Genomic DNA, 17443 nt, shown 5'->3' with positions numbered 1-17443 from the left:
GGCAGTGTGCCCAGGCGGCCAAGAAGGCCAACAGCATCCTGGCTTGTGTCAGAAACAGTGTGGCCAGCAGGACGAGGGAAGTGATTGTCCCTTTGTACTCAGCACTGGTGAGGCCGCACCTCGAACACTGTGTTCAGTGTTTTTGGGCCCCTCACTACAAGGAAGACCTTGAGGTGCTGGAGCGTGTCCAAAGAAGGGCAACGAAGCTGGTGAAGGGTCTAGAGCACAAGTCTTCTGAGGAGCGGCTGAGGGAACTGGGGTTGTTTAGCCTGGAGAACAGGAGGCTGAGGGGAGACCTTACCGCTCTCTACAGCTACCGGAAAGGAGGTTGTGGCGAGGTGGGTGCCGGACTCTTGTCCCAAGTAACAAGCGATAGGACGAGAGGAAATGGCCTCAAGTTGTGCCAGGGGAGGTTTGGATTGGATATTAGGAGAAATTTCCTCACTGCAAGGGCTGTCAAGCATTGGAACAGGCTGCGCAGGGACGTGGTTGAGTCACCATCCCTGGAGGTATTTAAAAGACGTGTAGATGTGGTGCTTAGGGTTTAGTGGTGGACCTGGCAGTGTTAGGTTAATGGTTGGACTCGATGATGTTACAAGGTCTTTTCTAACCTAAACGATTCCATGACACGGAGAATTAAATTTTATTACTTGAGGTTTACTTATTTCTGTAAATAAAGTTGTCAATTTTTTTTTTCTTTTTCCGCTTAGCATCTTGCGGACAGAGTGGCTATGTATGTGCATGCCTACACACTATACAGTGCTGTCAGACCTTTTGGTTGCAGGTAAGGCTTTCAAACATGCACTATTTGTAAGGATCTTCTGTGTCACAATTGCTGGAACTCTTCAGGTTGTCTAAGGGCTTTTTTTTAAACTTGGAATTAGTAACCTCCGATTCATCTCGTAAACAGATACCCTTCCCCTTTCTTTTTGTGTGTGTGTAAAAGCTTAGGTGAAGAATTCAGATTTGCGTAACAGTATGCCAAGCTTCTACACAGATTGCCAGTTCGTCCCTGAATTTTGAGGTTGCAGAGTTGATGCCGTTCAGTCTGTTACAGTGACGAAAGCAGAACTTTCCTCTACAGTCATCCTGCTTGTCCCGATACCTGAAGAGTAGGTTACAACTACTGTGCAGTTCTAGTGCAAAGGGACTGATGAGACTGCAGTCTGCTGTCCAGTTATGGATAAGTAAAATGTTTCTGGCGGCTTGCAGGTGCTTGGCCGTCACGGTAACACTAAACTGTTCAGACAAGTTGCTTCATAGAATGTAGCAGGATAGTAGGAGTTTTGCTCCAGAAAGAACGTAGGAAACCTGAGCTGGTGTAGTCTCTGTAATTCTGTGTGGGTTGGTAGAAGAAATGTTGCTAATTTCACTTTTCCCCTCCAGTTTCATGTTGGGGTCCTATGATGATGATGATGGTGCACAGCTGTACATGATTGATCCATCAGGAGTTTCATACGTGAGTGTGTCAAAAATATTTCCATCTTGGCTTAAGTTCTCCTTTTAAAAGTTCCTAGTTAGGAAAATAATAAGTGCCATTCCAAAAGAGCTGTTATTTTTTTCTCTTTTTGCTTGGGAAGATCTCTGGTGAATCGCTGCTTAAAATGAACAGAGCGGGTTTTTGCTCGTTCGCATGTCCTTGTTTAAACACACGTTGTGTATTTCTTAGAAGTACGGTCTCTGAGAAACTAGTTTTAAAGCTTGTCTCAGAAATTTGGGAGTTCGTTCCACCTGGCTCTATCCAACGAAAAGTCCCACGCACTGCCCAAAAAGGGCAGGTATTGGAGCGATACCCCGCTCACAAAATACTGCAGGTAAGAGAGAGCTTCAGATAAGAGAGGGCTGCTACTCTGACCCTGGCTGCTAACGGCAAGTCAAATCAAAATAGATGCTTTTGTTAATTGTTGTTTGTGCTGCCTCTTCAGCTGTGTGTTACGCGCAGGATGATACGCACTCATGCTGTTGTGATTTTTTTTTTTTTTCTTTCAACATAATATCCAATCTATAGCTGTTGAGGGAACGAGAAGTGCTGAATTTTTGTGTGCTTACACTTCAATATATTTTCATGGTAGGTGGGTTCAGTGTTTTTTTGATCCTGTAGAACTTCTCTAATTCTAATTTGCTCTTCCATTTACTGTAATAACAATAAAAAAACCCTACCTATTGCAACAAATTGAGCAAATGTTTCTGTCCAGGAACTACTGAGCTTTTCTGTTTTCTATCAACAGTGGTAGTACTTAGTCTAGTAATTGGGTTCGATTCAACAATTTGGGAATGTGCCCCGAGAAAGAACAATACCGAGGTTTACTGTATATTAGCCTCTGGCTATGTGAGTAGGGTGGGGGTTGTCATATGCTAAGTGACAGTAAGAGCTGTGGAGGGCTTCGTATTCAATCAAATGTGCATAGTTTTTGTTTCTTTTTTTTTTTTAGGGTTATTGGGGGTGTGCCATTGGTAAAGCCAGGCAAGCTGCAAAAACAGAGATAGAAAAACTTCAGGTATGGTGTTACAGTTTTGTTGCGCTGTTTCGAGACAAATATTATTATGTTACCTTTTTGGATGCCTAAAACATGTAAAATACAAGAGGAGCAGACAGAGTATTTCCTTGTATGTTCTGGGAGATGTTTTAGCCTCTATAATAGCAGTATTTCTCAAGTCCTGCCCCTGGGCAATGGGTGGCCCGTAGGGAGTGTACATGTTTAGAACAGGAATCATAAACATAACACTCCCATGCATGCCAGCGAGCAAAGTAATTGAGTGAATATAAAATTGTAGCTAAGTTTTTAGCAGTGAATGAAAACCTTAGGGCAGCATTGTACAGGGTGGTATATCTATTTTTTTCCAAAGGTTTTAGATGATCCTTTTGTTTAAAAAGTTGAAAAAAGCTGGTCTTGTTAAGGACAATGAGTGGAACTGCAGAATACTGAATGACCCCTGGAATATTATGACTCTGAAAATGTAATGGAGAAAAATAAAATCCTTGCCAGGTAAGACGGTGTTTCCCAGCTGGCTAGCGTTGAGGTACTGCCTTTTTTCAAAAGATGTGTTCCAGTAGCTTGTTGTTGCTGACTGTAATGTACCTTTCAAAACATCTTTACGTGTCTGATGAAAAGGACTTTAGTGCTGCGAACACGCGGAAGAGTACAACCATACGGCACGCCATCACTGATACCAAAAAGAGCTGTTTCTGTTCAGCAATTTCCTGCTTGCACAATACTGTAACTTGCCAAGCGGTACAAGGAGGTTCCGCGAGTGCACACCGAGAAGTTGTTTCGTAGCCTTCTGAATGCGCATGCGAACGGTTGGCTGTGTAAAACTAGCCTGTGGAGAGAAGACTGCTGAAGCGTGCCTTTAGCTGATTTAGAACTACGTTGGAAGCCTAGAAGACTTCTGTCCTTCTCTTGTGTTTTAATATCTGACACCCTTGGAATTGGAGACAGTTAACGTGGGACAAAATCCTACTGCTGGTCTGTCTCATGTAATTCTTACTTTATACTCTGCTTGCATCTTATTTATGGTTTCGGTCTGCAGAAGTACATCGCAGCTGTTCATGGGAAGGTTCGGAGTTCCCGTGCTGGTTATGCTTTTACGAATAGTCTGCTTATGGTGCTGTAGCATCATAACTGAAAAATTACAGGGAAAAACTACAGTGTCCCTAGACTTGCTTCATTCAGTCTTGAATCCAGTCAGATGCTTGAATACCAAATTAAAAGTCAGAAGCCTACACGATCGTCTGATCTCGATACTGGAACCGTGGCATCTGGGAAATCGTAATTTCAATTTCCATGTATGCAAATTGGCAGAAAGATAATGATACGTTGGGTAACACATAATCTACCCCCCAAAAAATTCATTTCCTGCGCAGTGCTGGGATTTTCAAAAACTTTTGTTGTGTTGACTGAGTTTTTGTACAGCTAGTAAGTGTGTGTATTGCTTGAACTTTACAGTAGAGCCTGTAAAAATGTAGTACATGGGAACAGTGGTGTGCCATATGGCCTAACTGCATTTATTTATTTAATGGCTTGTTTGCAGAATTTCTTCAGTAGCGTATATGATCGTGTCGCAGCAATGTGAAGCGAGTCGAGTCTTGCATGCCGACGCTTTTTCTTAACCGTAGACTGGGCGGGTTTCCAGGTCAGAGTTAATTTTGACGAGATGAATCTGTCAAAACCGAAATGGGAAAAAGACAGAAGTACAAGAGCTTTTGTGGGGCGATACCGCCTACAGTAGCCTGTCAACTAAGATTTGTTCCTGTGGAAGAGATGACTACAGGTGGAAAGTGAGAGGCAAGCAGGCAGTCAAAACTTTAAACCTGCCTTACAGGTACTGCAGAGCAGGTACTGTATCTGGGAGGGGACACAGTATGCGAAACCCTCGTACGTAGCTGAGGGAGCAGGCAGAAAACATTGCGTTGATCGCATCCGTTGCATCTTATGCAAATGCCAGATATCTTCAGCTGTGGGAGAACTTTGTCGTCGTGTGGAGAGTACTTGAATCTCTTGATCTCTCCTACAGCACTTCTCACGCAGCTCCTATGCTACATACAACTTTTTCACGTACGGACATAATCGTAATTAACTCCTGTGATAAACTGTTACTGTGTTTATTCTTATTGTCTGCAGAATTAACATACCTGGGATGGGAAAAGGATAATGGCAAAAAAAAAAATTTACTTCAGTTTTCTCGCTTGTAAATATGCGTGATGGTAGCAGACCTTTGGGTTTTCCTACTTCACCACTAACTTTATATGCATAAATACATACATAGTAATTTAAATATCTGCGTGACACCAGTTATATTGGTACACAGCAGCCAGCGCTCTGTGTGTTATGGATTGAGTGTCACAAATGTAAGGGCTGGGGCAATGGGTCTCTGTTCAGGAAACTTCCTGGGATGGGACTGCGGTGGCGCGTCTGTCTAACCAGGCGCGGGCATCTCTTCTCTGGCCCACTGCTTCCGCGGGTGTGCGCTTCACCCCGGGAAGTGCTGTGACGCTCAGCGTGAACAAAGGACTGTTGTCATCTTCAGTCCTTCACCAGTGTCTCAAAACTACGGTTTTGAAAACGTTTTGGGCATTGGAAGAGATGTAAACTATGTATAATTAATGGTTTACATTCCGAGCTCAGTGTAAATAACGGGGGGGAAGAAACGATAATTTATTTTGAACTTGAAAATCATTTTATGCTAGGGAGAGCATCAGTAAAACGTGTAAGGTATTGGACTGTATTTTGTGACTAACGGCCCATTGGTTTCCGTCAGCAATGACAGGTGCGTTCTTGTGAGCGCAGTATCAAAGGCTGACGTCTGTCTGGTTTGTGCAAATGAAACCTTGAGAAAGGAAATGCGGCTAACCTTGTAATGAAATACAGTAGAATTATGTTACTACTTCATAGTCCAGAAGAGTTGACAGGTGAGAGGTTTGACCTACAAAACATAAGTTTATTACATCATGGAAATTGGCACGGGACTTTGTTTTGATTAACTGTGAAACTGTCAGACTGTGATACAACCATGAGAAAATATGAAAGGAGATGCTGATACCTTGCTGGGGCACGCCGTTGGTTGTTAACACTGGAACAATATTCTCCTCTTAGGGCATTACTTAAAAGTCAAAATTGCTTGCATAAAATGCTGGTAAGACCAAAAGTATTACGATGCTACCTAGAAAGACTATGACTATTATACGTGAAAATATGGTGCCTCCCCCATATTGTACATGTGGGTACTTTGTCAGTTGATCATAAAGCATCTAAGAACAAGTCAAGCTTTTACGACGCTAAGGTTATCTGTTCAGCTTCTAAGCTTCCAGCTGGTGGGTGCTTTAAGCTGGGGAAGTTTCCACGTAACAGTTTTTTCATAGAGTCTTTCAGGTGTAAAATTCTTCCCTGGAAGAATGACTTGCATACAGCAGGCTGAAAGACTCATCGTAGGGAATAAATTTGGTTCTAGTCTTAACTTCTTGTCGCTTTTATCACTGCTGAACAGTAAGCTCATGAGGCATGTGCAGCCACTCGTGTTCTGGCCTTGTGGAAATGGAAACCAGTATATTCTCTTAAGCTGTGTATTTTTTGTCTGCAGATGAAGGAAATGACCTGCCGTGATGTTGTTAAAGAGGTTGCGAAAATGTAAGTCTCCAACCTGTTTTTCCAACTCGGCAAAAATCCGTACTGGTGAGCTTGCTGTGGTTTCAAACTGAAGCTATTCCTTTTAAATTGGGTACCAGGTTTCATTTCTACTAGATGGGTGCTCACGCTGACTCCAGTATCTTCTGATATTAGTATTTTTTCTCTTCTTGTGAGATGGGATACGCTACTCAGTACTGAAAAATGCCAAAGGATGTGAAAAATACGCCTTTTGATCTCATCTGCTACTTTTTATAGGTGCAACTTGTAGCAGCAGTGGATTAAAGGTTAAACTGTCTGAATATAGTCACTGGTTTTAAAATACATAAACGAGGTGACATATGGGGGAAACTCCTTGGTGTCCTGATTCTGAAGAAAGAGCTGTACGCTTTGTTATGCGGATGGACCAATGGACTGCTGCTTCAGACAGAGAGCAGCGGTCTAGGAATGAAGCTGAGGTCTTTGACCCAGCCTTCCTCTTTGCCTAAAAAAAGACTCAAGTGCTTAGGGAAGAAGCAAAGTGTAACTCCTTGTTTAAGGAGTATAGCTGGTCTCATTTAAATGATAAAGCTCGATGCCACGTGAAAAGACTGGAAATATTTAATCTGCTATTTACCAATGCAATTCAGGACAACACGTCAGTGACAGAATCGCCTGTAGTCACTAATACTATCCCACAAACTCTATGTGAGGGTAGTGTATTTACAGGGAAAAAAGGTACCGTTCAGTAAGTCTTGTACTAGTGAGGGGAAAAAAGATAGCAGGAAGAGAGACTTTCTGCTAGGTAGAGCGTGAATTGGCCAGCAGTAAACTATCTTGAAAATACTTTGTGAATTAGTATCTCTTCAAAGAAATACAAGTATCCTTTCAGGTATCTGCAACACTTCATTTTAAGGCTTTAGGGACATGTTCTGTGCTTGTCACAAATTTAATGGTCTGCAGCTGCAAAACTGTAATCTCCAGCGTTTTATGGCTATCACGTAGACGGTCATAAAGAAGTCACAAATGTGCTTCTATCATTGGTGTTGCAGCATGTGAGCTTATTTCAGAGTTTGTGTCTGAGGCTGTCATGGCAGCGGCTAGAGGAAAGAATTTGTGAGACCTCTGTTCTTAAAACCTAGCAAGGACCTCAAAGCAGTTCTCAAATGGCACAAATAAGGCACGGATTTTCAAATGATGAAGAGACTTCTGTGCTTTACTTCTGCCTCAGCTCAAAACTTAACAGCAGCCCTAGATACAGTTCTGGGTTTCAGTTCAAGTTCAGCTCCTTAGTAGCATTTAGCAAGATAGCAAAGATTTTGATCATTTTTTTTAATCCTAAAATACTAGCCAGAGTCCAGAGTGATGATTTCTTCAAGAGCTTGTAACGGTACGCTTTGTTGCAAAAGACTTGTAACCAGCTGAACACATAGGGAAGGCCTACAGATGATCTCGGGCAATGATCGGTAAGTCCAGTCCAACAGTGACAGAAGGGTGTCAGAAGAACATAAGGCTATAGTGATATTTCCCTGGGCACCAATGTTAACTTTGTTCTTTATATTTGTTTCATAATACTTTAATCAATCTTTAATTGGAAGTACTTAGTGTGGTGCTGAAGGTATCCTTCCTTCCTCTACTATCTCCAGGCTTTCTATGTTGGCTAGAAATAGCTGGTATTTTCAGCTTTTGACTTATTAATGCTTTCTGAAACAAGCTAAGGCATATAATCTTCTCAACAAGTGAAGCCACAGGTTATTTTAAGTTCTGCTATTGTTTTGAGTGTGTCTCAACTCAGGGTTGTTCCAGTTTGTTTACGTGTTCTGCCGCTGAGGACTGAACACTGTGATGCAGTCAAATCAGTATTGCTATTACAGTGTAACAACACTCGTATCCCGCAGACTAAGGAGTGATTTTACTGGTCTGGATGGTACTGCATACACTGTAATACCACTTGTTTAAATTCTGATTACCATCATGTTTGCCATAAGCGTGGCAGTCTACATGGAGATCTATGTACAGGCTTCTAATTCGACACAAGATACTACGGTGTTGGGATTTAGCCTTAAGTGTAAACTGAAATAAGATTTACAGGGGAAATATAAGACACTCTTAACGGTATTATAATTAATCCAGCAGCAGCAGGCAATGATGACGTAGCCTTGGTTCTGCAGTATTTGAATCTTAATGTTTGTTCTAATGAGGATAACTTGAACATCTCAACCTGCATCTTAGCTGTCGTCATTTAATGTATTGTTACACTAGCAATTAAGCCTTTTCCGGTCCAAGGCAGGCGAGGGGGGGGGGGGCGGGGGGGGGGGGGGGGTGGGGGGGTGGTGGCGGCGGCACAGGGGAGGAAGCATGGGGAGAGCTTCTATTAACCATAAGAAGAGTACTTCAACAGAAGAAACCTGTGAAAGGAAGAAAGTGTATTTAGCCTATTGATCAATCTGTTCTAACCTGTACTTTTGTCTGTTCCTTCCAGAATCTACATAGTTCACGATGAAGTAAAGGACAAAGCTTTTGAGCTGGAACTCAGCTGGGTTGGAGAAAGTAATGCATTTCTGTAATTTCTATAAACACTATAGAAAATGTATAACTTTCTGTAACTAAAGTAAAACATTGCTTCTTAAATTCACTCTGTATGTCAAGGTCTTTGTGTGAATTCTACTTAAGATGTACTCTTTTTATTGGCAGTAACCAATGGAAAACATGAAATTGTTCCCAAAGACATCAGGGAAGAAGCAGAAAAATATGCCAAGGTAAGGTCTGACTTTGGTGTCGTCTCAGTGCTTCACTTGACAAACAGGTCTAGAGCAGGAGGAGCTGACTGAAGGTTAGGCTTCTACTGTTGTGATGGCTGGAAAATGTATAGTTACAACACACATCACTTCAGCGTCAGCTGATGTTATTCTGAAGGGAGAATAGTGATGTTTTCAGTGTCATCCAGGGATAGTTCTCGCTTTCAAAAACAGTGTAATTCAGCAGCCTTGCACAGGTGGCGTGTTTCTCCTTCAAAAGTAAATGTAGTAACTCCTCGACAATGGTGTAAGTGAGTAGGAGAGGCAGTAAGTCGTGTTGCCTAGAACAGTTTTTCAAGATGACCAGCTGGAGAAAGTTAGACTTCCAGCATAGCATTTAACACTTTGCTTTTGTTCTAAAAGTAGTGATGGTGCTCAGTATTACCCCCTAAAGATATGAACGAGCCTGCTGAATACAAGGCTTTGGAGAGATTGAGAGGATTGAGACGCTACAGCAAAACTAATTTTGCTTATTACAGGCTGAATTATAAAACAACTGTTAAACTATTTTTTAATTAAACTTTTTTTTTAAAACAGGAATCTTTGAAAGAGGAAGATGAATCAGACGATGACAATATGTAACACATTGTTACTTCAAGACAAGTTCAACTTTTCTTAACTTACAACAGGTTTGTTTATAATGTATTAAGCATGGGTTGCTATTATGTACTTGTTGGAAGAAACTGAGTGACCAACTTGCACTAATAAATTTTCCATTTTACTGTCTGTTAGCTTTTATTTTGAGAGTATAGGCCAGCACCATCAAGAAGCAACTGTACTCTGTATCAAAACAGACATTAGGAAGGAAAGATATTACCAGGCTGGTGTTGCTTCCTCTTACTACAGCACTCTATTGAGCCAGGCTAGGTACAGAAAAACAATCTGCTTAGAAATTTGACAAGTCTCTTGTTTATGCTGCATAGTTTAATATTAAAAACTAGTACTTGGTTATTCCTTGATTAACCAGTATCATGATTTGCGGTTGATTGATAGCCACAGTCTGATTTGCTCTTGGCAGAAGAGATGAGAACATCCCTAACTGTAAAACGGCTGGTTACAGGTTAAGGTGATGTGCACAGCTGACAACTCCAAACAGCCTCCATAACAAGCAAGAGTCCAGGAAGAGGAGTTTTAATCTGAAGTATTAAGCCTAGGCTTATTTGAAGAGTAGGAGAAATTAAAAACTAATTCAATTTAAAGTAGTGCTTGTGTTACGTTCTAAAGCTGTGAGATCTATTAAGCGATGTAACTGGAATTAATGCTTGAAGAGCTAAACTATTTTTAAACAGCTTCATTCAGCTGTAGCTTCTTAAATCACTTCTGAATCAAATTTATCAATTTCTGACCTTCCCAGAAGTCGAAAACAAGCATAAACAAGCAGTTCGAAAACTGCTTGCTTTCTCCACTTCCTAGGTGTCCTGGTTTCGGCTGGGATAGAGTTAATTTCCTTCCTAGTAGCTGGTACAGTGCTGTGTTTTGGATTTAGGATGAGAACAATGTTGATAACACAAGTTAAACCACAACACTAGGAAAAAAGACTGTCTATTCCAGTCACTTCAAAGTCTTGAAAGACAAGGTAACAAACTGTTCCATGCACCACCTTAAAACTCAGTTAAAATTGAAGTCTTGTTTGTACATGCAGTTAAAATTCTCATGGTCACCTTAATCTAAAATGCATACTTTTCTAATGAATCAAACTCCTCAGCTTTAGTACTACGCGGTTGGACTTGATGATTTTAGAGGTCTTTTCCAACCTTAACGATTCTATGATTCTACACACTAATGATCACCAGCCCTTAAAACCAAAGCTTTCCCTTACAGGTTTATTTTTTTGTATAGTTTTTTTCCTTTTCAAAAAGCACCTGGCCTTCTATAGTCTCTTTTCTGATGGGATTGCAAGATACAGGTTCTACTTCCTTTTTGGGACAAGGAAAAGTCAACTGAGATAGACGGGTCTGTCTTGATACTTAGTGACTGTTCCAGGCTTAAGCCTTAGGTGGAGCCAAGCTGCCCGAACTCTCCCCTCTCCAGCTGGGCACAGCTTTCAGAGGCTGCTAGAACTCTTGATCAGGCCTGCCTGGGCCAACATTAATCATGACCGTGACAGACTGCCTCCTTCCCCGTCTCCTCCCGAGGCACTGCTATAGCTGTTAGACTGAGTCAGCCTTTAGTTCTGTGTTGCATTTCTCCAAACTGAATTTACTACTGAAGTTTACTGCTGATTCGGCTGTTTGATTCATTACTGAGTGCCAGTCAGGAAACGCTAATGAGCATTCTAAAGCATTAGCCGAGGGCTGATCTTCCACTCCCTGTATATGACAGCAGAGCTACTTCATTCTCTCACTTTGTCTTTATTCTTTTTATACCTAAAGTGTTGCTGACAAACTGCAAGTTTTTAACTGGAAGTTAACAGCCATCCTCCTCATGTGTGGTTACACACATCCTCCGATCCATTCAGTGACAGCCATTCAGAATTAGGGATGGGAAGTGTAACAACAGTTACACAAGTCAGGTTTCAGGATTAAGCGAGAAGAACAAGATCAGTTGTGTGTATTTACAAGATAAAGTGGAAGGAAGGTGTTCTACAATATGTGAAAAGATATAGGTAGGAACAGAGCCACCCACTTGCTTATTCAGAATTTCCAAGTTGCCATGTTCTCTGATAAGCAGCTATCTAAAAAGCTCCTTTAAAAGAACCATGCTCTGATTTTTTGCTTGTTGTGGAGGGGTGTATAGTGAAGTCCCATGAGAAGCAATTCAAGAGCATGTGCATTTTGCAGTGGATAGTAGTACGTGCAAAGTGCTGCACAGCAGTCCTGCCTGTCATGGCAACATTTAGTTAAACAATACCAAGGTGATTATTACTGTCAGGTTCTTTTCCAAATTAAATCACTAAGTTATCAGAGTATAGGCTCAACCTGTTTATGAGAATTGATCTTTGTCTATGGTAAGGAAAAAAATCTGTTGCTTCCATTTCCATTGACTGCAGTTGGGGAAAGAAGAAAAAAGTGAGGGAAAAAATACTTGTGTTAACTCAGGAGGGGGGGGCCAAGGAGGAAAAAAGCAGGAAAATACTGAATAAGCTATTTTAGTATTGAAATTTCCCTTAACTTTAGAAACAGAAAGCTAGCAGGCTTCTATTTGATCCGAAATTAAGCATTGCTACCTTTTAACAATAAGGCCCGGGGAACATCAGAGTAGGTTTCTAGTCCAGAAGGACTCTCATTTCAGCGGGAAAAACTATTGCAAACTCCCCATTACAGCTATTTTTGTAGCCTTAACCTAGTTGCAGTTCCAACTGGCATAAATGCAATGTGGTTGTCTCATTGGTTAACAAGCAACTTACTAATTTGAAGCTAGTTACTTAAGAATGCTTAATTATACAGTTGTGCAGTAGCCATCATAATGTTTCCCTAATTTAGTCCACACCTGATAGGCTAAATGCCAACTTTAATGAATTTTGCTACTGAGAATTAGTATTTACTTGTTGCTGTGTCAAACAGTTGAGCAGGGGAAGAAGCCTTCCAAAAAGAAGGAAGTGGCTACTCATGGCAGCACTGACCACACAAAGACTGAAAAATGCAGTGGGACAGCACAGCATCATTAAACTTTGATTACGTGTTGAAGAGCATGGGTTTTTTTTTCCTAAATATATAGAGCTGTCTGAGGCAAATCACTTGGTGAAAGCTAAGCTGCAGAAGGGCTCAAGCTGGATCTGAGATTATTATGTAAGTGAGGACTAGATCTGTTACAGAACAAGAGAAAAGAATATTAAATTTCAACAAAAAAAAAAACGCTTACTTTTAGCAGAGGCTCTGTTTTAAGTACAGGACTAGGGGAAAAAAAAATAATCTAGCTGTGTTGTAGATCCTTCCTTACCCTCCAGGCTTAAACAGTATCTAGGGCGAAGTGTTTGATTTAAGTCCAGAGAATAACAACTAATCAGGTAGCTAAAACAAAGATTTGAAAGCTTCCATAAGTTGGTCTCCTGTATCTTCAGCTGTGGGGCATGTCTGGAGAAAGTACATATGCTCAGAGCCTGCAGAGTTGAAGCTCCAGAAGAGCTGTTCCTTGAGCCAAAGGACAGCACGTGCTCCTACTTAAATCTTAGTACTTTTGAGTAAGCTCACTCTGAAAACAGCACGTCTCATAACATGCAAAGGGACTAGGGCAGCCCAGTTGGCTGACTCGATTCAGAGCTGCTTGCAACACATGCAAGCCCAATACGATAGACCTAACAGCAGTGGTCTGTGACTGTGACCTCTGAAGGCTCCCAGAGCCAGCCTTCAGCAGCAGAGGCAGCATGCTTCCCTACAAAAGTAGGGCTTTTATTAAAATTGGCTTTTATAATTCACTTTAAAATGGCCAGTTACAACTTCCGTGAAACACTGAAATGTGAAAATGCATTGTGAGGCTAACAGCTGGGCAGGGTCAAAGTTTCTGAATCAGAGATTTGAGCAAGAGGTGATTCTTAACAGTCTCATTTGGATTGTTTCTACCCGAAGCACTGGGAAGTTTCAGTTCTGAAGGTATCAGAAAAAGCCTAATGAGCCCATACCAAGCAGCACTTCTTGCTTCAGGCTCAAGTAACCTTAGTCCAGACTTTGGCCATTTATGGGAATACATAACAGAGCAGAAAGTCAAATACCCACTTGGAATGCGTAACTGCAATTCTTGCCGTGCTGAAACATTTTACATTCAGAGTTCTAATGGCACGTGCTGTTGCTGAAGTCCCAAAGCACAGCCTTTAACAGAGCACCAGGAAGTAAGACTGTATAGACCAACTCGTCTCTTAGCTTAAAGTCATCCCTCCACCAAGGAGCATTTTTGAAATGCATAGATCCAACAGTGACACAAGACTAGGATGTACAGTAAGATGCTTCCTCTCCTTTTAAGTCTCATACATCCACTGACTGTTACTCAGCACCTGATGAATCACTGCTCTGATATTTAATAGGACTGGATGTGTCACGTTCCCTGTTATAATTATTGAGTCAGCAAGTCCACATACAGAAGCCTTGTTAAAGAGAATTAAGAAGAGAACTATGATGAACTGCAGATGACAAATTAAGAAAAAAAAAAATGCATCTTCATGACTGCACCAGGACAGATTTTAGAATATGCAACTGGACTTGCAGAGCTCAAAAATCAAGTTTAGGCTATTGCATCAGGATAACCAATTTGCATTGTTTGTACTACCTTTACATGACCATAAAAATTACTGGTTTGGATAGTATCTTCATTACAACTGACTATTACAGCTGATGGAATTATGGTAAGATTGAGCTGTTACAGGCTTAAAGAAGAACAGCTCACAGAAGTAACCCATATGCAAAATTTCCTGTGTGGCAGACATCTGCAAGGGCATCTCCAAAAGAAATACTACTCATCTGTATTTGGTGCCGACTCTCAGAAAGGAAACGTTTCAAACAGAATTCGTCTCATGCGGATCTGAAGTCTGCTAAGCAGCAGGTCACTTGTTGCTTCCTTCTCATCACCAAAAATAGCTTGATGGCCTGAGGTTAGAAGCCCTGCGTGCTGAAAGTGCGACTGCCCATACGGATGCAATACGGCTTGAGACGCTATCTGGCTATATAGTCCGAGTCGCCCTTAAGGAAGGAGATTTGGATTAACTACATGTGCTGTTTTGCAAGTCTCTTCCTTAAGATAAAACTGTAACCATAGAAGGGAAGACAAAACAGTGAATTCAACAATGCATCTTAAGCACTTATCAGCTGGAAGATAACCGTGACCTTAAAATAAAGCGCACAGTTTCAAGACTCCGAAGAGAAAAATAGTATTAGTTGTCATGACAATTTTGAGGCTGTAATAGCACCAGAAATACAGTACAGAGACTGTTCGTTCCCCCTCATTTTCTTCCTTCAGCTGGGTATGCCTATAAGACAAGGACTAGCTTTTCCTCCACCCACCAGTTTTTTGAGATACATGCAGCAAGGAAGTTACTTTTGCTTAAGAATTGAGAGCTATTTTGAGACACCAACTGCTTGTACCTTTCCGTCACAGAAGATCTTGCTACCTATTATGTCTAATTATACAGAGTTGCAGAAAACAGGTGGTAGAAGAGGTAAGAGTGTAGCCTGTTTGTCCAGTAAATACATTCTAGTATTTGAGAACATGGGATCTACAACCAAGCTCAAACCAAGTCTCCTATTTCCAGATGGACTAAGCGACCGCCACGCAGTGCTCTTCCATCTTCAGTATGCTGCTGTTAAAGGACTCTGAAATGGTTGTTTAAAAATGGTTCTTACAAGTTGCTGTGCCAACCAAAAATGGGCAACTAGAATAAAGCAGGCAGCAGCATCACATAGTTCACAGTGCAAACGTGCATATAATCAGATACAGGAAAAACTGAAATCCCGTGAAGTCTCCCCTAAAGACAGTGTAAGAACTACCCAAAATACCATTTTAGGTGACATGGTAAGACAAGCCAAATAAGAGTTTAGAAAGAACACGGGGTGGTTTATTGCTGCATAAAGGTAGATATCGTTTGGTATATGTATTGCCTGCGTATCCAAAATACATTGGATATTCAGATTCCAATTTCAGCGGATTAATAGTAGGTTCAATTACAGTAAATTCACCCAGAAGCCAATACATTCCAAACACGTGCACACACAAACCCCAAAAACCCACCCAAGTGATGCCTAAGGTTTTGGAAGTGAAATTTTGTTTGCAGGGCTTTTAGAAAAGCAGGAAGTCTGCTAATTTCATTATTTCGGGGAAGGACAGAGACATATTACATTAGACTACATTAACAGGTGTCAAGAGCAGCAAAGGAAGTGCTAGATGACTTTAACAGAATGCTTACATAAAAGCTCAATTCAGCTCCGATTCTAGGTGTTTCCACAGTCTACAGAGCACACCACTTGAGAGGTTGTTTTTCCCAAATACTCTTCTATATACATCAGGAATAGAAACAAATCTGAAATACCGTTTTAGGAGGCAGAATCAAGAAGTGCCTTAATGTGTTTCCTGTCAGCCAGTTTAACAAGCAACTACCTCCCCCAGCCAAATGCTCGTTTCTACGCTCATACCAGTTTGTCCCCTGTTGTGCTGCTTGCAAGGAGGAGATCACTCCCACACTAATACAAGATCTTTCGTTGATCCAGAATAATTAAACCCTCCAAAGAGACAGGTATTTTGTTCTTTCAGAGTTCTGGATGTCACACAACACTGCTCATTTCACTAGTTCTGTTTACAGCTGTACCGGTGTAACTACTGGGGTGACAGACTACACAGAAGCACCGCAGGGGAAAGCATATCCCTGAAGGTACAAACCTCCTGCAAACAGTACAGTCTTGCAATTAATTCACAGGTTAAGTGTGCTTTACACAGTGTTGATTGGCCAGCTAACTCCCTGGCCACCTGGAAATTAGCTACCTGTAATAATATCCTCCAAACAATATACACAAATAAAAAGTATCTTTTGAAAAAGGCGGCTAAGTAGGAAAAAATTCAGAATTTAATCACCGGCCAAACCCTAGATTCTCACTAACAGCAGCTACTTATAGCTAAAAACATGTAATTCAAAAGATGGAGGGCATTCATATTTTTAAAAAAGAATCGATACTGACCAACTGCAGTCTTGTTAGCTGAGGCTGAAAAGTAAGTTAACCTTAAGCGGTTAAAGTAATTTGGACAAGCAAAAGCCCTAGAAGAAAGGCCACTGCCTTCACAAGCTTTCTTTTGCTGAGCCACCATGCTTTGCAGAAGCAGTGCTGGCTTCTTTGTGCTAGGCTGCATGCTATTGGTGGCATACACGTTGCTTTCTGGAGACTAGTTACAAGGACGGACCACGCATCTACAGCCCCAATTCAATTGGATCATGTCGCTCTACAACCTGCGTCTGTAACAACCCGTTATTTTAATCAACGGCTTATCAGCGCTGACAAGCTTGAGAGTGACACCTCTGCTGGCAGGTGGACCACGTCCAGGGACTCACCGTCAGTATTAGAACCCTATTTTTTTATCTCTACAAGTATGGAAAGATGTGTTTGAGTAAAAATCCAAACTGAGCAAGCCCCTTACCAGTGTCTGAAAAGGCTTGCGTATATGAGAACACAGCTCTTAACAGCTTTATTTCCTCCTTCTACTTTTTCACATGGCTACTGCAGCGAAGAGTCTTATCGGGGTGCAGGGGGGAAGCCTTCCAAGATATAAACTAGCAACAGGTAGCATAAGCGAGAAAGATTCTTACGTCAGATTGGCCATGACAGATCACTCAAAACTACTTCTGAAAACCAAGAAAACTCTAAATCTACTAACACAGGTATTGAGAAATTAATCCAACCAGAGTTAGTGCTCTTTGCCAAAGTGAAACAGCCTATTTCAGCTCTCCAACGTCAGCAGCAATCGACATCTTAGGATACAGATAGCATTAGACACCATTCAGTACACATCTACTCCCAGTCTGGTATTACAAAAGGCTGAAAAAGTGACCACGCTGTCGCTCCAAAGTAGATGCCAGAAGGTAAAGGAGGAATACCTTCTATTTCAGAAGCTTAACTTACTCAGAAGATTGCA

General features: G+C 41.4%; 1 protein-coding gene across 1 annotated transcript in view; it reads left to right on the top strand.

Moving 5' to 3' along the window:
• PSMA3 (proteasome (prosome, macropain) subunit, alpha type, 3) overlaps window positions 1–9625 on the top strand; it is a 19214-nt gene extending 9589 nt beyond the window's left edge. Inside the window, exons 6-12 of the mRNA XM_009331330.1 lie at window positions 711–784; window positions 1387–1459; window positions 2433–2498; window positions 6079–6125; window positions 8584–8651; window positions 8796–8860; window positions 9437–9625. Coding sequence (XP_009329605.1) covers window positions 711–784; window positions 1387–1459; window positions 2433–2498; window positions 6079–6125; window positions 8584–8651; window positions 8796–8860; window positions 9437–9481 — 438 coding nt within the window. The 3' untranslated portion in view covers window positions 9482–9625. The remainder of the gene's footprint in view (window positions 1–710; window positions 785–1386; window positions 1460–2432; window positions 2499–6078; window positions 6126–8583; window positions 8652–8795; window positions 8861–9436) is intronic.
• Window positions 9626–17443: the final 7818 nt, after the last annotated feature.

This window comes from Pygoscelis adeliae, unplaced genomic scaffold (genome assembly GCF_000699105.1).
Source record: "Pygoscelis adeliae isolate BGI_AS28 unplaced genomic scaffold, ASM69910v1 Scaffold199, whole genome shotgun sequence".
NCBI classification, from domain to species: Eukaryota; Metazoa; Chordata; class Aves; order Sphenisciformes; family Spheniscidae; genus Pygoscelis; species Pygoscelis adeliae.
Note: the sequence above shows the minus strand (reverse complement) of the source record. Positions and strands in the feature narration are given on the sequence as shown.